Genomic DNA, 24,201 nt, shown 5'->3' with positions numbered 1-24,201 from the left:
AATCAGTGAGGGGTTTACAAATATCAGTTTAGCAATCAAACCATGTGTAACAACTATCTGACACACTTTAAAGAACATTCCCAAAGCTCAAAAAAATTCCCAAATTAATTGATCAAAACTGTAATTTATGCTGAATACCCCATAATGTTATTTTCCCATTTACAGTCTAGTACTCGTACAGTATCCAATATACTTCATCAGCTTCTATAAGCCTGCAATAGCAAATAAAGAATGGGAGAATGAAATACTTCGAAGATTAGTGGTGACCTTTAACTGAAATGAAATCTCCTACTCTGCACCTTCTTTAGGCATTTACATTTGTTCAGCATGGATAGAAAGGGAGCTTTATAATCCCTGCCAACAGGCTGGTTGCCTTTTGTTCACTTTTCTTTCACTATGCATGGGTGTAAATGAAGTCAGAGGTGTCAGCTAGGGGAACCTCAAGCCCAGTGTTCTAGTTTTACAATTGTTATTTAGATTATTTTTCTAAATTTAGGTAATAGTATGGACTAGCACATCATTGCCTAATTACTCACTGGAATAATGGAAATTGCATCTTTGAAAGGTGTTTAAGAGATACATCTCAAAATGGATCTGTGGTTTGAGATACGTTGGGATGCAAAGATGTGCACGTGTGAATTCAAAGGGACTGAGGTGCCACGGCTTTGCCCTCTCACAGACTTTATTGGTCCTGCCTGGATTGTATGGTGTGTAAGCACTATGTAGTACGGAAAGTGAGTGACCAGGTACATAGATGGAAGGAAACCAGGTCTAGATCCATATCATGCTGAATGAGAACTTGAGAGGTAACAGCAATGTCCTGTATTATATAAACAGCCACAGAAGAATACTCCATGATGAAAAAGGAAAAGGGAGCAGATATGTATTTTTATAGCACTGATTACATATGTGCAGTTCACACCTTTTTCATGCTTTGGTCTGAATGTTCAATTAAGAAAACATAACGTAAAACAGTAAGTAATACTGTACTTGTTTTTAATACATAATAACTATTACTTTAGTAATACATAACTATTACTAAAGCAAGACATATGGAACAAGGATGCATTACTCAGAAATGGCATGAGAATATGGAGTACAAACTACATTCTTCCAACTATTTGAAAATGGCTTGAATGATTTGTTCACAATCTTGATACACAAAAGCACCATTCATACAAAAAGAAAGGCTAGTTCAGAACACTAAAAAATAGCTCTCACTAAATATTTACATATGTTCTGACATCTTCTGTATTCTAATAAAAAAGCCCAACGATATCAGAGTACATATGTTTTTTTTAAGTACCGCTTTTGTTTACAGTCCTCGTGAGGAATGGCCTTGATAACAGGATTTGCACACAGTCTTCATCATTTTGACTTTCTATCCAGGCAAAGCATTTCTGGAAGCATTTCATTACTTCAGGATCTATTGAATCATTGTTATAACTCTCTTTCCTCTCTCTTCCCTGACAATATGCTACTGTGGTTTCGGTGGCAGATTAATTGCTTTTTCTCTGTGATTCTTCTTCTGGTGAAGTGGCTGCACTGTCTCATTGGCACACTGCCATTTCAGGGATGCCAAGACCTTGATCCTCACCTCAGGTGCCTGGCTCATCATACACGAGCTATAACGGGTTGGTCCTCAGGTTGTCTCAAATCCCACTTCCTCTGGAATCACTTTCTTACATTTTTCCAGCTATGTAACTCTACCTGACCTTAAAATGCTGTCTTTATTTAAAAAAAAAAAAAAAATCCTTTATGAGGGCAGAAAACCAAACAGCAAGCATGCCACCACTGGTGACAAAATGGCTGACGTCCAGCTGATCCAGCAGCTTAAATTTACTGACTGTGAATGTTGGACCTCAGTAAATATATTCAAATGCTTCCCATCTCGCATTTACATCAGCTGTTTTCCTTTTGCTACCCATTCTCTTACTAGGCAATACTTCATTTTTATTTCTAGTCCACTTATGAGTAAGTGGACTTTGGTCCATGTTTGGTTCATTCACTAGGTCACAGACCTTGAAACATCATAGTTGGATGGTTTCTCTCCTGCATATCTTCTTCATTTGCTGTTACAATTTTTTTGGCCCTTGCTGACCAAAACATAGTTGTAAGATACTAACAGATAATTTTCTATAAACACTTTAGTAACAATGTTCTGAAATACCAGGTTCTCTCATGCACTTTGTATTGGACATTAGGAAAAAGGATGCACTTAAAACAATTGGTTTCCTAAAAAAACACCAAACCAAAAACCCCCCCCTATCTATAGCCATGGGGCTGAACTGAAAATGATCAAAAAGGAGGGCCAAAAAAAGCAAACAAAATCTGAAGAGAAGAATCTCACACGGTCTTAATTAAAAACCACTTATCTTAGCTGTCTAAGGAGACATAGACAGTGTGTTAATTGTGCCTACGGCTTCCACAGCCCTCCCTGACAAAGTACCAAAACCTATTCAGTCTGCAGCTGTGGAAAAAAAATCACTGAAATTTGAAAAAGCTCCAAAGATAAAGTTTTTCCAGGTCAGTAGTTGACTAGAAGAAGGAGACCTACATAAATACCCACACTGGGAGAGAGGCAGGTGAAATAACCAGCAGTGGCAACCAGGTGCCCAGTTGGCACAGCTCAGGGCCAGATGCAGAATGGGTTAGGTTGTCTCTGCCCTGGGGAGGTACAACTGTGTGATCAAGACAGGTGATTTTCAGAGGTGAAGGATGATCAGACATTAGGCTGACTGATTATATGTGCCTGATTACTAGGGTTAGGTAAGAAGTGAGGTCCTCCTGGAACCCTTATGTGTAAATCGTGTGATAAGATTATTAATTGTAATTCACAAGGTCATTCTTGAAATTTATCAGCAATGAATGGATGATGGGACAGGACGAACACATGGCTGGAGGTCTTGTGTTGTCATACTGGAAATAAAATGCATAGGCAATCAATATTTTCTTCACCAAATTCAAGACCTCACTTAAGGGAAATTTTCTAAACAGCAATTAGTTGTGCTGTTTAGAGAATATCTGCAGATTCATGATGATGAGTTTAAAACAAAGTGCCATCATGGTTTTTCAAAATATCTGTACAAGCCTGTTGTGTAAGCACATATTAATTTAGTGGCACAGCCTTTTATTTTAATTATAGAGGACATTTTCTTGATAACTTTAGCATGTGCTTGTTTTCATACCATTTGCTTGGGTTTTTTTTCCTTTTTCTTGGCAATAGCATATAAAAAGACTCTTTTTTGTCATCATTGCACTCTTTCTTAGTTGCAAACTGTAAGTTCTCAATAAATTACCCCAAGCCAGCTCAACTGATTTGACAGCTGCTGTCACTACAGTAATAGGCAGCCTATTGCAATGTCTTTATTTAAATTCAACAGACACTCACTAGTGCTGCATATAAACATCTTAATTGCTATTGTGTTCCCAATTTCTAAATGGTACCTCCACTTAGTTTGTCTTTTTTGCCTTCTGTCCAGATCTCAGGGAACAGGCTTTTTCAAATCTATTATTAGATCTCTCAGCCTAATTGAACACCTTCTGTCCTATCTGGCTTTTATTTTTTCTCCAAATTCCAACCACTGTCAACACAGGAAGCAAACCTGTACATTATTCTTTCTTCTTACTCTCCTATATCAGACAATGTAGTATGTGCCACTCAAATCACTTCTACAACATTTACTACCCGTGTCTATATTCATCCTAAAATTTGATTGTTCAGCCTAAATCTGTGCGAAAAGACTTCCCTGTTTGCTTTCATCTTGTGGCTGCATGTAAATAGACTGATGACACACGTATACAATCCAACCCCAAAGAGTACGTGGACAGATGCTCAACTCCATTCCCATTTAACTCCCAGCTGCAGTGATGGGAGAGGTCTTGGCTGCCAGACCCTGCCCCAACAGACCCCCATAGGAATATCCTGCTGCCACCAGCCCCCAGGGAGACCTACAATATCTTTTCCACCAGGAAAACAATAAGAATGTTTCTACCACAAGCCAAGGATGTTTTTTCATTTCTCCTGTACTTGGAAACAGCATTTGTCAGGACGCCCTCCAGAACAGATTAATTTGGTGGAAAATACCCACAATGTTCAGTTTTAACCCAAATTATTAGAAATGTGGCTGCTGGTGGGAAGAAGAGAGAATGGTCGGGTGATCTTCCTGCACTCGTTTCTGCCCTGGGATTGATCCAACTCTGGGAGGAGGTCAGTGTGTTGGGAAGGAGCATGACGCCAGGAGAGCTGAAGAGAGAGATCATTGACAACATAAGAAAGGCCAGGTCATTTTCAGAGAAAGGGGCAATTACAGTTATTTATAAGTTATCTGCTGAAAGTGATTTAACCCTGAATGCCAAGTTCCTATGCTGGTAACTCCAGAGAACTCTGGATTCTGTAATTTTGGTAATTCTGGTAACTTCCAGCTGCTGGTGTTGTTTTGAAATTCTGCTCCATATTCCTAAGGCAAACAAACAACACTGTTTGAGAAAGGAAAAGGAGAGATAGTATCTGTGTCAAACAAACACTCCAAGATTTTTTGTGTCCCAGCTTCTTGTGATTTGAAAGCTCTCCTAGGAGGATCCTGCCCAGAGAGTCACATTTTCCAGTTCTGCCTGATTGGGCCCAGCCAAAATTATTCAGGTTTTCATTTGGTTTGCCCTGTGATAGTCTGGTGTGGTTTAAATTTTTGGTGTCATCTTTCCCAGGCAATAGGGGCCTTCCACATCTGCTTCTGCATAAATTCTTGAGGAGCCAAGCTGATTCTTCCCTATTCAGGCCTTTCATTTCCAAGAGATTCTGGTGAAGCTAGTGTTTTCTGGAGCAAGATAACTTCAATTTGAGCCATCATTTAGATAAGTGTAATGTAAAGTAACATAAAGGACAATATGCTCTGAAATGGTCTTTATTCTTCAAATGCAGACACTTCCTTATCTCACAGCCTTAAAGTATAATATGCCAAACAAATAGCTTTCTCCTGAATAGCAAACTTCCAATTCCATAATTATTGTAGGTATTATATGCTTCTGTCTACCAATTAAGAACTGCATCTAATCAAAATTACCACATTAGCTATATAAAGATGTTATACTTCTTAACAGCATTGAAAGCAGATTGCCTTGACAGAAAAGGTTTCTGAATAAATTAGCTACAGTATAAAATGAAAAATAACATAAATCTTGATACAAGTTTCCTCTCACTCACATTTCATATGTTCAACCAAGATGGTTAAAATGGGCAGAGGTAAGGCGGTTTAATCTCAGCATCCTAAAAAGTTCAATTTTCAACAGTGAAATGTTAAGACTCTTTTCTAACACACCTTAGAGCTCTTTCACACTCTCCTATGTACCAGCCACCTCAAGAAGTTGATGTGAACTCTGGTCTTAGAGCATGAGGTCTTCATTGCAGCAAAAATTAGGCTGGGACAGCTCTGTCTTCAGCTGTAGTTGTCTCGAAATAGTATATACATGGATGAAAAACACAGCTGTGATGCTTGGAAAACCCATGGGATGCTTCCTTCGTTCCTCTGAATATTAACTGGGTAGACCATTTATTTATTTACTTATTTGGCTTTTACTGCATTAGAAGTGAATAAACAAATTCAAAATGAACTGGACAACTGAAGCTGAAGACAATTTTCTCACCACATATCCCTGAATTCCACTCCTTACCCCCCTCAGTTTCCAAGAAGAAAACTGAAAGCACATAATTAAAAGAGCCTGAGGGGGTCTCCAGGCAGGGACAGGCAGTGTCTCTGGGGCCCTGACAGACCATACACTGATATATGCTTTGGGTAGGAGCCAGAACTGTTGCAGTTTGTGATAATCCATAAATAGGATGCTTATCAAGAGAGAAGATAAGCACTCCTTCTTTTGCTGATATCTCTACACACAACATTGTAGTATTGTTATTTATATCCTATAACATCTTAATCATTTATCACTTTCCATCTGCACTGCAGATCCAGGGCTTCATCTATTAGGAACATCTTCAGCTCCATAAGCATTCTAGGAGAATATTTTTGCAGTGTTTTTGTGTTCTGTTGCTATTGCCTGGAGAAAAAAGCTGAAGTTAATAAAAAATAATACTTTATTGCAAAAAAATTTTTTTTCTCTGATACCTTTACTTTCTCTCGCAAACATTTTTCAAATAAATGTCTGCTCCCCCATCTCTGTTCACCTCCCAATTACCTCCTTAATTAAAAAGGTTTATTTTTGCTCAAACAGGGTTATGAGATGTAATATCTCATTGTTTTATTGTGTGACAACATGAGGTTTTTTTCCCTGAGACTGAGCTCAGTGATACACAGACTTTTCTGCTGACTCATTTCCCCAGCCAGGGAAGGTGGATGCTAGCAAGCCCAGCTAAAAAACATGAACAGTCCATGGCAAACAGATGGGACAGCACGTAGGAAAATGACTTGGGACAAAACAAGTCAAAAGGAAAACTGCTCAGAGCACTGAAAGCAGGAAGGAGATAGGGTTGAAGAATGGTTTATTACTGAAATTTGTGTATAAACTTTGTAAATACAGTGCTACATAACAGACTGTGCATCGAGAGTAAAGTAAAATGGAATTATTTTTTTTTGTTTTACAGCTAGAACACAATCCATGCAGCTGGGTTAGTTAAGCAAAGCAAAGGCAAAGCAGGGAGTTATGAAAAGTGAATATCTAGATATTGCACAATAAAGAAAAATCTTAAAATTCAATTACATATTTCTGTAATTGGAGAAGGTGATTATGTTTAGAAGTATCAAAATAAAGTACTTAAAATATTTGGATAACTTGTGTTGGTTATAAACCATGAACTAGAGCTGTTCATTTACTCATGCCTTTCCATTGGTCCCAGCTATGTTGAGCTCCGTGTGGTACCATGCAGAAATACAAAGCCAAATACACATTTGGGACCACAAACAAACTCTTCATTGTTTATTTGGATTTTCAAGTTTTAGGGGAAAGGCATGCAAATAAACAGTTTGATTAAGAAGTGTAGGTGTAAGTATTATTGGAAGTACCATGACATTATATTCAGAGAAAATATTCTTTCTCATTAGTTAATGATGTTGCTGTTAATGCCCCGGGGCAAAGAAAAAAGGGCAGGACAGGGATGTTTCAGGCACTTCTCTAGGAGAGACTTGCTCCAGGGATCCACAGTGCCCCACACGGCAGGATGTCTGGAGGCTTCTGGTCTCAACATTTCTTCCTGAAAAGCAGCATCAGCCTTTTATTACCACAATTACAGTGCGGTCCAGATTTACTGTGTCTTGCAGAGAAAAACTATCAGGGACCACTGTATTAGCAGCAAAAAGCAGCCAGTTCTGCTGCCCAGCCAAGAGCTGCCTTCCTGTAATCCCCTTGTGGTGCATTGCTGCAGGGTACCCAACTGCCTCATAAACTGCAGATGGAAGTATTCCTGTCTGCTACCAGAAGTGCTGTCTGGCACTAACAGCATCCAGAGAAGGTGGAACTATCCTGAAGCACTGGGTAGCCCACTGATAGCTTTGTGATGCCACCTCAGCTCTGTGGTCCGTGGTGCAGCACTGCCTGCTCCCTCCGCTCACAACCAGAATGGATGCTGGGTGGTCTGGAGCACACATCCCACGTAAAACCAGGGACTTTTTCTGAGTAGGTGTAATAGTCCAGGTGAGCTTGGAGGTGCTTTTTTGGCAGATAATTAAATATAGCACTCCTTTAAAGAGAATGATTATTAATCTGCCATGAAGCTACATCAATCTTTATGAACAAATTTTAACATCAGTACTGGTTAAACTTGAAGAATACATTTTTGGAGGCAGATTTTCCTCTGTTAATTAAATATATTGGTTTATGGCTTGACTACTGCAGATCTTTCCTTACTTCTAATTTTATAAGAAGGAAATAACATCGCTTGTGAAGTTAATATTTTCTTTGATAGAAAATATAAAGAAAGCTTCTCACTTTTTAATGAGGAAAGCGGCCACAAGAAAATTGTCCCAGAAGATTGCACATTTCTGTTTCAATTTCACTTTGAATTGCCTTGTTTTCCATAGTGCAGAGTACAGATAAGAATTTTGCACTAAGAAGTTTTGGTTGGCTTAGTTGTTATATTACAGAGTCAGCTATGGATTCAAATCTTCTCTTGCTAGAGCATGAAAATAAAGTTTTTTCACTGCCAAGAGAGGCATTTATGACAGATAACATCTGAAGCATCTCTCTGTTGTGACTGTCCTTCAGCTCTCCTCCAAACCACTAAGCCACTGTGCCATGTATTATGTTATGAACATCTGTATTTTGAGCCTTAATTTCCAAATGCTTTCACTGATTTTACAGTAATAAAAAAATACTTAATTCTAGTTTTATTAAATGGTTTGATTTTTCCTTAGGAATTGCAAGTTTCTTCTTTATGCACTTTTAGAAGGAAAAAAAAATAAAATAAAAAGCTCATAAAAGCAATATTAAAGCCATGAAAACACCTTAGTTAGGTATATAGTTAAATAACTCCAAGAACTGGATTCCAAATCCTACATAGTAACTCTAGGTGATGTCCTAGATGCAATGACATGGTTATTTTTTTTTTTCTGCTCTATATTTAGATAGTCTTTTTAACTGTCCTTTTCTCTTGGAAAAAGGGAGATGGGCTTAACTCCCACCAGTGACTGATCAGCTGCTACCATCAGTCCCGAGGTCAGGTGTATCACCTGGTTTTCACAAAACCAGCACGTAGCTCAGCTGAGCAGCAGATGGACAAGGGGGTACCAGAATTGTGCCTACACGTGAGCTGAGACAGATGGCCTGAAGAGTGTTATTCCATGGGGTGCAGATAGATTCCTCCAGGAGATGCTGTGTTAAGAAGCAGAAGGGCAGGAGCGATATATTGAGCTTCACTATTCTGAAGAAAGAGAACTGAAGCCCTGAAGAAGAAGTGAAAAGAGAGGCTTCTCATCCTGTGGCTCCATGGTACTGTACCCTGCGTGCCGGGGAGCGAGCCTATAGGCTTACCTGATTGCTTCTGGCACACAGAAACACTCTGCTTTTTGTAGCACTCTGAGAAATATTTAAATGCCCTACTCTTTTGCCTGAAGCAGCATTATACACTGTGTCTGGTAGCAATTATATGATAGCACTTTAAAAATCCTGCTATGATAGCTGTATTATTTTAAAATACCAAACAGTAAGGAAGTTGGATAGAGCTATGAACATGATCTCCTGCCAGGGCACAAAATACAGACCATGAGTTTATTATTCTCGTCTGTAGCCTTATTATGCCTCCACTGGGGTCCCTATTTACTTCCTGGCATACAGTGATTTTTATCTATAGAACTCGAAATATTTTTCCTACTAGTTAACTAACCGATTAGCACAGTGAGTGGTTTGCTACCTGGGCTGCTGAAGCACACAGATGCTCAGCTCTTCAGCATAACATATAATCATTGTAGCACAGGGAATATAGTCTGTCTGCCCTTGTTTTTATTCTTTTGCTGCAACCATTCAGTGTTCCTCCCACCAGAACCAATCTGGAGACAAACACAATTTTTATTTTCTTTAGAAAGCTGCTGCTTGCCTTTGCAACTAAAATATTGGTGGAAAGGACTCTAAAATATCATGTCAACTGACACATTGTTTTCTCTTCTCCATCCTCCCTCAAGAAACCCTTTGCAAATTAGCATGTCTCCTGCTTTTATTTGCTGGCTTCTGGGATTTAAGAGTTGCAAAGGGGAATTTGTATCCAAAGGCAAGGGAGCCTATATTCTCAAGTGCGGTCAAAAAAACCCTCACGTCATATGCTCTTCTCTTTATACTGTTCCTTTCTATTTCTTTAAATTAAATGGCAATTATCTTCTTCCCTGCATTCAAGTTCTTTAGAACAGGAGGGAAATTACTAGGTACTAATCAGTAGGATCCTTAGTCATTAGCTGCTGAATAAAAATGGGCATTTTTTCCACCTTCTCTTGACCCTTGTTTCAAAATATATCTCGTTCACCCTGAGAACTAAGGAATATATTTCTTAAATATAATTTTAATATATTCTTAAATAATGTGGGTCAGATTAAAATAGAAGGTCAGACAGAAATCATTATGCAGAACAGTCACCCTCTCAGTGCCATTGTATCTTCTCTTCTGAAAACAGAAAGGTTCCTTTCTTGCTTATTAATTTTCATGAGAGATGATGAAATAAAGTTCACTTTCACAAGTGTTTTCCATTAAAAGTCTTAAAAACCCTCCATCTCTACCAAGGAAAGCACAAACCCCAACCCTGGAGAGGAAAACATTAAATAGAAGACATGCACAACATAGAAATATGGAATTTAACTAAAAGAAAAGGATTTATTAAGAGATTCACAGCCCTCACCTGTGAACAGAGCTTGCTGAAGCATAGGTCATTGCTATTTCTGTATGAAGTCTTGAAGTGTATGCTGTTGGAGCAGTTTCTAATACTGGGTGAGTGACTTGACTACTATCTGTCATGTGTTTTTCTTTCATTCTTTCCTCACAGGAGAATATGCAATGTAATATTTTGGTTCAGTCACTTTTATCTGGGGTTTTTTTTGTTTGCTTTTTTTGTTTTGTTTTGTTTTGTTTTTTGTGGTGCTGTATATTTGTATTGGAGAAGTCTGAGACAAAGGAGCATTCTTTGGGCTTTCAGAAAGAAAACGATAATGTTTGATGGTCACCAGCTCCTGCAGAAGCTAGGGTAAGGGCTAGAGAAGATATTTATGGCCAGACTGTCACATCTGTAATGTGTTTTTCAATTTGAAGGAGATCGGGAAACTTTACCTGGATGATTCATCAGCTACTGGATTCAGGAGTGGATGGAGCCTGTGCCAAAAGTTTAGTGCTCCTTCGGAAATTCAGAAAATTCACTCCTACAAAGAGCTTTTGGAGGGCTCACCATGCTGAACTGGAGAACTGCGGGCTGGATGGTAGATCCATCACATTTAAGCAGGATTTATGATCAAATATGATATCACAATGTTCCTTGATACCTTTTTTGCTAGTTGCAGATTCCAGGACATTAATGAAATTGTTTGCTATTACTAGCATTAGGATCAGATTTGACAGCAATCATGGATCCTTATAGGAAGCCTTTAAGGCTACACCCTGATCAGGCCACAGGCTAATTCCTTGGCAAAGGACACAGCCTATATTGGATCCAAGGGCCTTTGAAGGAGCTGTGCCCTGTCTGCATTTAAGCAGGACTTCAGCATGACAAGAATCTGGAAACCTTTTTTATTTCTCTCTGTTTCACTTATGTCTGTGACAGCCCCTCTACACCCTTAACAGGGACACAGACTTCTCAAGCTGCTTTGCAATAACTGGACAGTAATGCAATGCATTGCCACCAGTGCCAGTATTCCTGGGGAAGCTTGACACCAGAGGTGTCTTCGGAGCAATTCAAACCCATAATAAAAAGGCAAGAGAGCAGCAACAGAGTAGGTGAAGTCTGTATTCCCTATATTCTCACGTACCCTTGGTCAGAGACTGCAGGATTGTTCCACCTGTCAGACTTCTCTTTCACTTTTCCCGTTGCTGGTAGATCCCTGACTTCATCAAGTGGAGGAGGATGAGCAGCAGTCACTGGTGGGACATTGTCACAGCATTAAGTTGCCAACAGCAGATGCAGAACACTTGCATGAGGAGTCCCACATTTCAGGTCCCATATTGGTGGAATCCATGCTGGCCCAGACTGACAGCATCCCACTTTTATGACCCTTTCACCTCAATAACCATGATGGGAGTCTTGTACTTTGGCTGCCCTAACTCCTGTCATCAAGAGCACCATTCAAGATGGGAAACTGAGCACTGAAGCTCTTAAAAAATGAACCTGAGCATTGTCCCTTTAAAGGGATATGGCTGGCATACAGCTGGATGCCAGTAGGTGGGAGTGAAACTCGGTAGCTTTATGAATTCCTAGAGAAGCACATAGCTTCAGCTGCTCACTATCTTACTGATTGAATCGACAACTAAATCCCAAAAGGCACATCCAGAAATAAAAGGCCTCCATTTGAAGTAATAATAATAATAATAATAATAATAATAATAATAATAATAATAATAATAATGATTTTTTTAACCTTCTCAGAAAACATAAAGCATCTCAGGTCAACTCCAAACCAACACCTTAGCAGAGTGGGTTGTAATGTGCAGACTCAATGTACCAGGACACAACACATCCCACTGGCATGGGATTATGGCATGGACACCTGTGGTGAGCTGCCCCCAGGATGATCCAGCTCTGGCCTTAAGCTTTTTGTACTAGTAGGAACTTCTTCCTACTTTGACCAAAACTACTTCTTTTGCCAGCTCCTCAGCAATACCTTCATATAGTGGTCAGAAAAGTTGCTTGCAGTAAAGCTGTGCAGGCAGCTGGAGCAAATACTCACCAGCATCCTCAGGGCACCACCAGCACTGACTGTCCCTACCCAGCTCCCCAGGACTCTCCCACAGCCCAGAACCCAATGTCAGCCCCTCAGAGCCATCAGCCCCTGACCCAGCCATCCCAAAACAAGATCAGTCTCAGGCCCTGCTGAGCCACAGGCCCAGCAACCTCCCCATAAAACAGGTTTGCTCATTTTTCACCCCTTTGATTGCTATTACTCCAGTTACTGAGGTACACTAGAGTGTTTTCCCTTTTTTTTCTGTTCTGCAGTAATTAACTGTTGTAACATAGGACTGAGTGTATATTCTTAAGTGAATTTTCATATAGGAATACCAAGTGCTCATGTAGCAAGCTAAACATAGTGAATTAAAACACCTGAGCAACCACAACATAAGGACCAGCACTAGAGGCTGCCTTTGCTATTTCACAACACCGTTTTGAGCAGCCCCACTGAGCCAACATGGGCCTTAGACTTCCAAAGGGCTGAAAAAGGTGGAAAAATGGAAACAGGCAAGTATTGAATTCTATTGTAAAAACCAGTACTAACAAATGGTTGAAAGGATTGCTACAAGAAAAAACAAGCAAACAAGCAAACAAACAAAAAAACCCACGAAGAACCTGAACCCAAAACCAAACAGAAAAATAAAAACACTTCTTACTGTAAGCAGCTTTCCAATTTGTGTATTTGCAGCTGTTTTAAGTGTCCAAATGTAGATCCATGTATTTCACAAGATTTCATAGCTTTTATTGAAGTGTTATATGTTGTTAAAAATTTATTGAACTAATTGTGCCTCTTTGCAGTGCTAATTGCTCAGAAATCCACCTCTACGACATTCCTGTCACATGACATAATCAATCTCTGTGTCTTTCTTGTCTCTTATCAGTGTTTGACCTCGTGGATTTCCACCATAATCATTACTTGGAGAAATCATTTCTCCATGTCCCCTCTTCTCATGTGTGACTGGCCACATAAACAAGTCAAAATCTCCTTTGCTCTGTGACAGTTTCTGAACCCAACAGACATTTTAAAGCAATAACATAAGCACTGTTGGTGTAAATACTCATGCTTAAAGCCCCTCAAGCAAAACGTTTCAATAGTTTTCCCCCAAGTAGACTTTCTTCCACTACTTGTGGATTAGATTACACAAACATATTTTGTAGAGGCCCGAAACATTTCGTACACCCCATGTAAGGCTTTAACCTATATAGTTCTAACCTGACTTCTTGCCGATCAACACTGGCAATGAAGCTGGTGAAGGGTCTAGAGCACAAGCTCATGAGAAGAGGCTTAATGAACTGGGGCTGTTTGGTCCGGAGAAAAGGAGGTTGAGGGGAGACATTATTGCTCTCTGGAACTACCTGAAAGGAGGTTGTGACGAGGCAGGGATTGGTCTCTTCTCCTATTTAGCAATGCCTTACATGGAGATATTTTTTCACAAAAAGGGCTGTCAGGCAGTGGAACAGGCTGCCCAAGGAAGTAGTTGAGTTGCTGTCCCTGGAGGTATTTGGAAGATGTGCAGATGTGGTGCTTAGGGACATGGTTCAGTGGTGGACTTGGCAGCGTGCTTGGTTACCGGCTGGACTTGATGATCTCAGAGCTCTTTTCCAACCACAATGATTCAATGATTCCCTCCTGCCTCATTCTTCATGGGCATTATGCTTGCCATTCCCACTTGCCTGCCTCACTGTTTCATAGAATCACAGCATCAACCAGGTTGGAAAGGACCTCTGAGATCATCAAGTCCCACCCTTAATCCATTACCACTGTGGTTACCAGACCATGGCACTGAGTGCCACATCAGTCTTCTTAAAAACCTCCGGGGGGGAGAATCCTCCCTGGGCAGCCCATTCCAATGCCTTATCACCCTCTCTGTAAAGAATTTTTTACTAATATCCAACCTAAACCTTCCCTGGCAGAGTTTAAGTCCATGCCCTCTTGTCTTACTGACAACTGCCTGGGAGAAGAGACCGACCCCCCCCTGGCTCCCACCTCCATTTCAGGGACTTGTAGAGAGTGATGAGGTCTCCCCTGAGCCTCCTCTTCTCCAGACTGAACACCCCCAGCTCCCTCAGCCCTTCCTCACAGGACTTGTGCTGGATCCCTTCACAGCCTCCTTGCTCTTCTCTGGACCTGCTCCAGCACCTCAATCTCCTTCCTGAACTGAGGGGCCCAGAACTGGACACAGGACTCGAGGTGTGGCCTCACTAGCGCTGAGTACAGGGGCAGAATCCCTTCCCTGGACCTGCTGGCCACGCTGTTCCTGATACAGGCCAGGATGCCCTTGGCCTTCTTGGCTACCTGGGCACACTGCTGGCTCATGTTCAGCTTCTTGTCAATCCAGACTCCCAGGTCTCTTTCTGCCTGGCTGCTCTCAGCCACTCTGTGCCCAGCCTGGAGCTCCCCATGGGGTTGTGGCCAAAGTGCAGGACCCGGCACTTGGCTGTGTTGAACCTCATCCCGTTGGAATCAGCCCAACTCTCCAGTCTGTCCAGGTCCCTCTGCAGAGCCCTCCTGCCTTCCAGATGATCCACACTCCCCCCAGTTGCTTCAGACAACACAGCCTACGGAAGGCGGACCGAACCCCATTTTCCCGAGACGGACGCACCTAGCCCCCGCATCCCCCTCCAGTGACGCTCCAGCGCGGTCCTTGCTCCTCCCCCGGCCCCGCCCTGCTGGGGAGCGGCCCCGTGGCCCTTCCCCCGCCCCCTCGCCCGGGGGCAGCCCCTGCGCATGCGCCGCCCCCTGACCCACCCACCCTCTCCCGCTCCCCCTCCCGGTGTTTTTTCCGCCGTCCCGGGGGGGCGGGCAGAGCTGTCACTTTCCTCCCATCCCATTCGTCCGTGGCCTGGACGGGGCGGGTGCGCGCGCATCCGGCTGCCCGCCTCCCCCCACTCCCCTGGCCCGGGAGCTGCTTCCGACTCCGCCGGTGGCTGAGGGGTCGCCAGACCCACCCCAGCCCCCCCGCTGCCGCCGAGCAGGGTGGGGGGTGGGGGGGCCCGGCCTTGGGCCGAGCGAGTGAGGAGCGGCGGCGGCTTCGCGGGCGGGCGCAGCGGTGTTACCCTCTCCGGTACGTTGGTGGCGTTTGGCTCTGCTCCCGCTTCCCCTTACCCTTCGGCGGCTCCGGGGGCTGCAGCGGACCGGCCGCCACCCCTGCCTCGGGAGGGCGGTGGCCGGCAGGCCGGTCCGCCTGCCCGCTCGCCCTGCACTCCCGGCGACCTGCTGGCGGCGGGGCGGCCTTGCGGCGGCCGGGTGCGGGGAGGTGGTAGGGCGGCGGCGGGGCTGGGGCGGCCTGAAGGCCTGGGGATCGGTGTGTGCCCCGAGTCGGCTGCTCCTTTCTCCCTGGGCCTCACGGGCCTCGTGGTGACCGGCGGAGGTGGGCGGGCGAACCGCAGCCTCCCTGAGCTCTCCGGTAGCGGGTGTCGAGGGGCTGAAAACACCGATTGCCGAGGTATGCCCTCGCCCCTCCGCCCCCGGCGCCTTCTCTCCCGGTTTCAAGTAACTTCCTTAGGGACAACGAGACCCGGCTGCGTCCCGGCGGTGGGTGGGCAGTGACCCCGGGTTGGGGGCACGGTGGCGTGCTGCTCGCCCCGGTGTTTGCGCACAGCTGCGGCGCGGCGGCTCCGCAGGCCCCGGGGGCATCGCTGGCCCGGGCGCTCCGGACACGCCGGTGCACCGGCTTCGTTTCCTGGCTGTAGGAGCGTGAAACAGATCCGCCTAACAGGGCGGTTCTCTCGTTTGTACCTCGGAGCGTGATCCTGAGGTTGGTGTGCACACGCAGACCTGAGGGTGCGGGAAGCCGGCTTGCTTTGGTTTAAATGCGGTGCTGTACGTGTGCTCGCCTTTGAGGTTTGCTTCCTTTGCTGTCAGAAACGCTGGGCATGAGTGTTATTTTGGAACTGTCACTCGTTTCCCTCATTCAGTGGAGTCTTAATTTCAGAAGCAGCAAGATTTGTATACCCACTGAATATTTCTTTTGACTTTCATGAGCTATAAAATTGAAGTTTTGTGAGGGTTTTTTTTGCTCTTTTTTGTTTGTTTTATTGTTTTCTTTTGTTGTTTTTGTTGGGGGTTTTGGGGTTTTTTGTTTGTTTGTTTTTCACATCCTTTTAAAATTATTCAGAGTTCTATGAATTATACCCAGTTCCAGCATAAAACCTTTACTATTAAGTTGTAGGACACTGGGTTTAGTAACCTAAAATATTTGCCCGTTGAATTTACACGAACAACTTAAGTTCTCTTGGATTTTGTTGGTTTTGTTGGGGTTTTTGTTTTTGTTTTTCAGATACTTTTTAAATTACTCAGTTATATGAATTCTGCCCAGTTCTGGCACAAAACCTTTACTATTAGGTTGTAGGACACTGGGTTTAGTAGCTTAGAATATTTTGCCTGTTGAATTTACATGAACAACTAAATTCTCTTGGTCTTTGACAATGACAGTGCTGTAATATGAAGTCATAAATCTGTTGCTGTGTTCAGGCTCCTTACAAAAACAGTATTTTGGTGGGTTTTTTAAATGTTACTAGTTTAAATATTTAAGTATGAGCATTTAGTTTTGAGTATGTGATTATAAATTTCCCAGATGAGTTTAGTATTCTGTAATCTGTTTCCTCACATGTAATGTTTAGCATGTGTACTTTCTTTTACAGTATTTTATCCACAAAATCTGTTCACTGCCCAGATTCAATTAAGAAATTGTATGTGCATCTTGACTTAGTTTTGCAGTTAGTCAAAATCAGCAAGACTGTGCATTAGTTTGTTGATCGATCCCACTGAAATTTGTAATAGAATAAGTGAGGGCTCCTCTGCAAGCAATTTGTATATCCAGGTCCCAGGAGGAAGAGTTTCCTGGGAAAATAAAATATTCACCAGTACTAGGAAGGTCATTAGGGACATCTAAGGACAGACTGTGATAGCTTAGGTTCTAAACCATGTTTTATGTAATGACAGCTTCAGGCTAGTCCTGTGTCAAATTTCCCTAATCTCAATGTAGGCTTTGAAAGGAAAAATTTTGTGTGTCTGTTTTCCCCACACCTGCTCCCAAATCTATGCATCCTCCTCTGTTGTTTCTGAAGTTTCTTTTGCTGTCTTCCTCCACCTTTGGAAGATTCCACTGCTTATGTTGTATCTGTCCCAGTAAGATTCCCAGTAAGAGCTGTGAAATATAGCATTCTTACTGATCTCTGTAGCTGGCTGGAAAAATGGTAAGATCTAGTACAAGGCAAATGCCTCATGTCCAGCTTTGTGTGATGGCACAGGGACAGGAGAGGCTCTATAAAACTAAGTTGCTTTACAACAGCTGGATTTCTTAGCGCATATATGTGTCCGAAACTTCTCAGATTCAGTAGCTACTGCACAGTAAAATTTCAGTGGGGGCATTTGATTTTTTAATACTTTCTATTGACTAATCTACTTCATCTTGCAGAGACTGAGAATACTGTTGAGAAAGCAGCAAAATGAGCAGTCGTCGGAAACGTGCACCTCCATCAAAAATAGATGAGGAGGAAAAGAAAAAGCTCTGCTGGAATATGCATGAAGACCGGAGAAATGAGGTGATAACATTAGATGATGAGATTACTAACGAGGACCATGTTCCAGGTCCAAGCTCTTCTGCATCCCTCATTGTTATAAATGATGAGAGTGCTGATGAAGATCTCATTCACAAAGAAGGCAATGACTCAAAATCTGTGAAGTTTTTTCCAGTTAATGATGAAGATGATGTTTATTCCATCTTGACTCCGGTGTCAGTACAGCTGAATATTATAGTCTTGCCATACCGTGCAGATGGGCCCTGGAAAGCTTTGTTGGGAGAATTTGCTCTTCATCTTCCTTCTGAGCAAATTCTGACAGACGGATTCAGTGAGAGGAGCTTTACTTTGAGAGGAGACCCTGATGATCAGCTGCAGGTCTGTGTTCATGAAAGAAGTGAGGAAGAGTACAGTAATGAAACAAAAGAATACTTGGGTGCTTATGAACAACGCATTTCGGTGCAATCAACTTTAGGTGGTGAAATATTGGAAGGCTTGAGATGGTTGCAAAAGAAACGGATAATTGGACTTTATCAAAGACCGAGAGAGGCTCAAGCTTTAAAGGTATGGTTCTTGTATTTGTTTGCATTTAAAAAAAACATTTTTTAGTTTGAAATATAAAATAGAAGCCGCAGAACAATTAAGTCTGGCAGCTATCATGAATGTAGATAGTTTCTACATGCTTAGGTAAATGATGTCAGTGTGTTTTTTCCTAGAGAAATTTTTATTGATACATTCTTAATAATGCACTACCTGAAGGAATCAAAGAAGCTTCTAGCTGTAACGTACTTTATTCTCTGTATGTTAGTAGGTGTGTTATATCTGTGTTATATCTGCTCTATTTGCTAACTGTCAAGGAACTGTTATTGTTTTCATGCTCTTCTGCTGATAATATTCTTGTCATTCTAACAGTTAGTGAAATTATTTCCTGTATAACCATTTCACAGGTTGGAATTTACCTTCTGGAAGCTGGTCTGAGTAAGCCAGAGTTTCTCAGTGATGGAGGTGGAAGACCCAAAAAAGCTAATCAGCTTATTCAAAAACTCATGGAAAAGTTCTATAGTTTTTTGATTCCAGGTAATGCAGTTCAGTTGAATGTTGATGAATACTTTTTGTTATTAGAATTTGTCTTTTTTTTTAAGTAGCTTTAAATAAAGGAAGTTGTTCCTGCCATTTAAAGAAACTTTATTTATATTTATTTATATATATATATAATATTATTAGGTAATTCTCTCCATATTATTATCTGATCATTAATCAAATGCTTATTAATTTATTGCCAAACAACAGGTGATAATACTCATTCTCTACAGATAAGTCACTGAGGCACATAGAAGTTTGAGTCCTTACCTTTTTCGGAGTAAATACAATTTTTTAGACACCATTCTGCAATTAAACCATTTATGTGAATGAAAAGAAAGCTTTTATTTTCTGTGAAAGACAGTCCTAATAGCAGCCCCCAAACTTTTGTCTAAGCTTAAGCTCACTGGTATTTGTGCCAGGTGCATCTCTTCTTTGTTAGCACAATGCATCATTATAATAATTCAATAATTTTGTAATTGTATTATTGTAATCCTTATATCCTTATGCTGAAAGTGCTGGCCTTGATTGCCTCAGAAATTTAAATTTTTTGTTTGTTTGTCTGATAAAAAGTTTCCAAGGTGGCTTTATCTCCAACACTAGCTAGGGTTAGTAACTAAACTAAACTTTAGAGTTGTATAACTGTTGCTAGGTAAGTACAGATGTTTTATTGATGCCAATGTTTTTAATTCAACATGTGAAAAACTGTTAGAAATTGTCCTCTAAATCTTTTGTTCCCTCATCTTATGGCAGTTTCCTAAGAGGCTGACCATTGAATTTTTTGGTGCTTAAGTTCTGTGTGTGCCCTTATGTCCAAATTATGTGAAAAATATACGAGCACAAGGCTTTCATTCCTAAAGGTTATAAAAGGAGAGGCTTTCTGTCCTAGAGGGAGCAAACTTCTCTTGAGGTGGGATTTTAATTTCTAAGGTATGCCTTGTCTTAATTTTTGCAGTAATGTAAGTGATGAGATTGAGTCCTGCTATAATTTTCTTCTCTAGATGTATAATTTAAGATTAACATGAAAGCTCACTAGAGAAAATCTCCTGGTTTTTGGTCTTTTTTTCCTCATAATATTGTTTTTAACCAAGAAAGGTTAATGTTAATTAATGTTAATTAAAGAAAAATGTACTAATCCTTGACAATCCAGTGTTTTTCTCCATTCTGTTGCATCTGTGACCCGTGTTAACATTTAAATCTGAAATATGAGTTAATTGTGGCTCTATAGCAGTTGAAAATGTGTAGTGAAAGGTCTTTATTGAATAAATAAGGTCTCATCATTCTTTCCCTAAATTCTAAAGGAAGAGCTTTGCTGATTATGTATCCCTCTGTGACTGCCATAGCATTTTAAGGGTAACTTTAAGGGAAGTAGTGCTCATTGTTTTCTACTGCTGCTAGCTGGGTCAGGCTCAGACATTACATGTTTATATGTTGTTTTGTTTTGCTTGTAACCTTTATGGTAACTAAATGCGTTGCTGCAAAATTTACTGACATGTTGACCAAAGTTGGTTGATAATGCCTTTGTTTAATGACTTGGTGTATGCAGATGAGCTGGAGGAAGATGAGGAAGAATCTGATGTAGAACTAGAGCGACAAAATATTGAAGAGCTTTATGACTTTGTAAGGCACACCCATCAGCAGGATATCCAGTTACTGAGAGACAATGTGCAACATCCTGCATTAATTCCTATTCTGAGGCCGTACCAAAGTGAGGCTGTAAACTGGATGCTTCACCAAGAGAACCTTGCAAGCACTCCAAGCACTGGCAAGTATATGGGTCTGGAAAGCTTGTCTAATTGAAGAAAATGGCAATTTAATTGTCAACAGTAATGTTTTCTTGCTGCTTGATTAGAAGCTTTGTTATTTATTTCATTACTCTTTTTATAAAAGCTGTCATTTGGGTAGCATACTAAATGATAAACAACTTTGCTGAACATTAGTTGATGTATCTTGCTGGTCGCCATGAAGCACTGGAGGCAGATGTCTGCTTCTTGTCTTTAAATGTCACAATAAGGCTGAGGAATTCTAAGCAATGTATTGTTTATAGAGAAACCTCATAATAGTAATATGAACTCTTTCTTCATAGAAAATGGACTGCACTTCTTATGGAGAGAGATCATCACTCTGGATGGTGTAAAAATCTACTACAATCCATTTACTGGCTGGTATGTTTTTAATTCTTTCTGAGAACACTTCAAGGTTGTTTTTTTTGTGGGAGCCTCATGACAGCTTTTACCTGGAGCCTATAACAATCTATAACTGTAGTTTTTCAGTTAATGTTGTTTTTGTGGCTATCTTTCAACTAAAGAATTAGAAAATTGATATCTGTAATTTGAAAAAGATAAAAGCAAACTGGTTCCTCTCGTGTTCAGGTAAATGTCTAAACATCCAGTTGGAGGTTGGGTGGGTTTGTTTGTTTTTTTTGTTTGTTTGTTTCAATATAAATTTATTGGCTTACCTTTTTTTTTTTTTTTTCACGAGCATTGGAGGTGTTGACCTTCTTGTCTAATGTTTTAAAGTCTAAAGGAAGGAGGCAGTATAACACTTATTATTACTGAATTACTGTATTATTCTGCTTTACTTATTAATTTGCTTAGAATAGAGCCGTTTGATTGCTAGTTGGTTTTTAATTTTTTTTTCTCCTTGTAACTTTTGGATATTTACCACAAGAATATACATATATATCAACTTTCTGATATATATTTATAATATAAATGATATAAAAATGTTATGATGTGTAAGTTAGCAAGGCAAGGCTACTGGGAGGGAAAAAATCCAAAAGCTGCTGGCATATGTATTCATCTTGGTCAGGTTTGTATACCCAAAAAGCATGCTAGTTTTTGTAAGTCTCAGCTTATCTAATAAAAGATACTGCCTAACCTTATAAACTTTGCGTTGCTGAAGCTATGCTGTGTGTGTGTCTCTGAACATGTTCTTCTGTGTCATGCCATTCTATAGTTACTGACTTTCATATGGGAATGTACTTGAATTTTAGTATTATCCGTGAATATCCCATTGCTGGACCCCAGTGGCCTGGAGGTATTTTGGCAGATGAGATGGGTCTTGGAAAAACAGTAGAAGTGTTGGCACTTATTCTGACTCACACCCGACCAGATATTAAACAAGATGATCTGATACTACCTGAGGTAAGAAAACCAGGATAAGATTTAATACAAAGAAAATAAGTGTCAGATTTTATGGAAATGCACTTTTCTGGAGTTTATTGCTTTCTGGTTTATGGATATCCCAACTTAAAGCTGGGTTAAAGTACAGTGACAAATTTTGCTGCTTTGGGTGTTATACTGAGTGGCATAAATAGTGGAATAATTTGAATAAGAAGCCATCGATAGTTTGCTATCATTGAAGGGTATTAGCAGGCAACTGCACTGTTAGTAGGATGTTGGTAGTTTACACGCAGTCCATGGGGCTATAAATACCTAATTTAGATTTCTGTGTTGGAAATCCTTCTTCCTTTCACATTATTGTATTGATGAGAATCAAAGATCCCTTAGACAAATGTGCTAACATAGCTGTGATTGAAACTCAGTGAATAAAAATTTCCGTTCCCGCCTCTATTTTGTATAAATGGGCTTAGTTAACAAGAGTTTTCCATCTTTTCACTTCTCATCATGCATCTGGTTATAACTTGGCACATTCACTGAAACCAAATATTGTCTCTGAAAGTAAAGAACCTTTATATTTGAGTAAACTCTTAACCACTTCTTTGGGTTCCATTCTGTTGAATTCATGGCAGCCATTTGCATTTTATGTCTATTCGTACTGATCTTCTGCCTACTTGTAATTTTTTTTCAGTTAAACAGACACAATCCTTGCAGAGACAATAGTGTGATTCTTAAATGTATCACAGGGTTGTTTGTCACTGAGGAGTGTGAAGAGTATTAGCACTGAAACACCTGGACATCAGGTAGCAGCAGTAGCTAGAGGCAATGGCTTTTGAATAGTTGGAGTTATGAAACTGTTTCATGATAGGAGTAGTTGGGATAGGTAGCTTAGCTAATATTTGGGGATCTTCATGAACAGAATTATATGACATTGCCTGTACTTAAAGGCACTATTTCATTTATCCAGAAGGTCCCTCATCCTCTCTATAGTTTTCAAATGTAAAATGTCTTGGTATGGTGTCCTAAAAAAACCCAATATTATTCCAGAGAAATTCTGCATGACTTCTGGCTTGCATAAGCCAGTATCACAGTTACTCTTAAGTATTTCAGTTAACTGTAGGGTTGAAACAGTGTGGAGTTTCATTGCATTGTTAAGGAACTCTGCAGAGCAACCAGTTAGGACAGGGTGAAGTATTAATAAATATAGCTATAAAACAATTAATTGTAACAGTATGGGCACTGCATTTGTTCAAGCTTTACTATTCTTTTTAAAATCCTGGTTCTTGAACATAACATCTCCTCAAATTCAGTCACTGTTCCTGAATCACTAGTAATAAAATTTTGAGAGGCAGTCCCAAAAAGAAAAAAACTTACTTTTTATGTGACTAAGTAGGTAATTTTATTCTATATTGCTTACCTGTTTTTCTGTTTTTAGCTGTTTGTTAAATACATTTTTTCCTCCCTTTATCAGTGACCTAGATCACTTACAGCTATAAATTCTTACAGCTTAGTTCTGAAGTAGTGGGGGACTCAAGCATCTCGCAGTGCTGTTCTTTCTGTTTGCAGGGTAAGGTGCTGAACACCTTTTGCTGAGAAACTGAACTGAATTGGGTGTCATGCTGTACAGTAGAAATGAGATCTGAGCAAATTAGTGAAATCAGAGCATACATCTATAGCAGCTCACACTTATTTTCAAATCTAGAGAGATAAATGATGTTCAGAATTACTGTAAAGAGACATGAGCTAATAACTATTTAATATCATCTCCATTAGGGTAAGCTTGTGAATTTCTTTGTTCCACCTCAACCTTTAGAAGGAAACAAAAAAAAACCAAAGGAAATCGAGCTTAAATTGAAGGAAAAGATACAATATCCCAGTAAGTGTTTCTGATTACTTCTAAAAATACGTTTTGCTTTTGTCATAAGTCTTACTGGCCACTGGCTTGAGTTCAAGGCTACCCTTCACTTCTGCAGAATGAAATTTATTCTTTTGCTGAGCACTGTGATGTAGGATTGCATGCTATGGACAAGTGATCCAAACTTAAAAGTGATGTCAGCAGCTGAGATCTCTGTCCTACAGAGATCCATGTTACTAAAGGTCAATGTAAGAGTTTATGCA

General features: G+C 40.7%; 1 protein-coding gene and 1 long non-coding RNA gene across 2 annotated transcripts in view; one reads left to right on the top strand and one right to left on the bottom strand.

Moving 5' to 3' along the window:
- Positions 1-6,477: 6,477 nt before the first annotated feature.
- Positions 6,478-10,406, bottom strand: LOC139794655 (uncharacterized). Its single transcript, XR_011725215.1, has 2 exons — positions 10,328-10,406; positions 6,478-8,888 (listed from the first exon to the last, which is right to left on the bottom strand). It is a non-coding gene; the product is annotated as an uncharacterized lncRNA (long non-coding RNA).
- Positions 10,407-15,218: 4,812 nt separating this feature from the next.
- Positions 15,219-24,201, top strand: part of SHPRH (SNF2 histone linker PHD RING helicase) — a 46,081-nt gene continuing 37,098 nt past the window's right edge. The window contains exons 1-7 of the mRNA XM_071740510.1: positions 15,219-15,423; positions 17,779-18,445; positions 18,829-18,958; positions 20,508-20,726; positions 21,048-21,126; positions 21,957-22,107; positions 23,857-23,959. Coding sequence (XP_071596611.1) covers positions 17,810-18,445; positions 18,829-18,958; positions 20,508-20,726; positions 21,048-21,126; positions 21,957-22,107; positions 23,857-23,959 — 1,318 coding nt within the window. The 5' untranslated portion in view covers positions 15,219-15,423; positions 17,779-17,809. The remainder of the gene's footprint in view (positions 15,424-17,778; positions 18,446-18,828; positions 18,959-20,507; positions 20,727-21,047; positions 21,127-21,956; positions 22,108-23,856; positions 23,960-24,201) is intronic.

The sequence above is a fragment of the Heliangelus exortis genome, chromosome 3 (assembly GCF_036169615.1).
Source record: "Heliangelus exortis chromosome 3, bHelExo1.hap1, whole genome shotgun sequence".
Classification (NCBI taxonomy): domain Eukaryota; kingdom Metazoa; phylum Chordata; class Aves; order Apodiformes; family Trochilidae; genus Heliangelus; species Heliangelus exortis.
The sequence above is the reverse complement of the archived record's forward strand: the minus strand, read 5'-3'. Positions and strand labels throughout refer to the sequence as shown.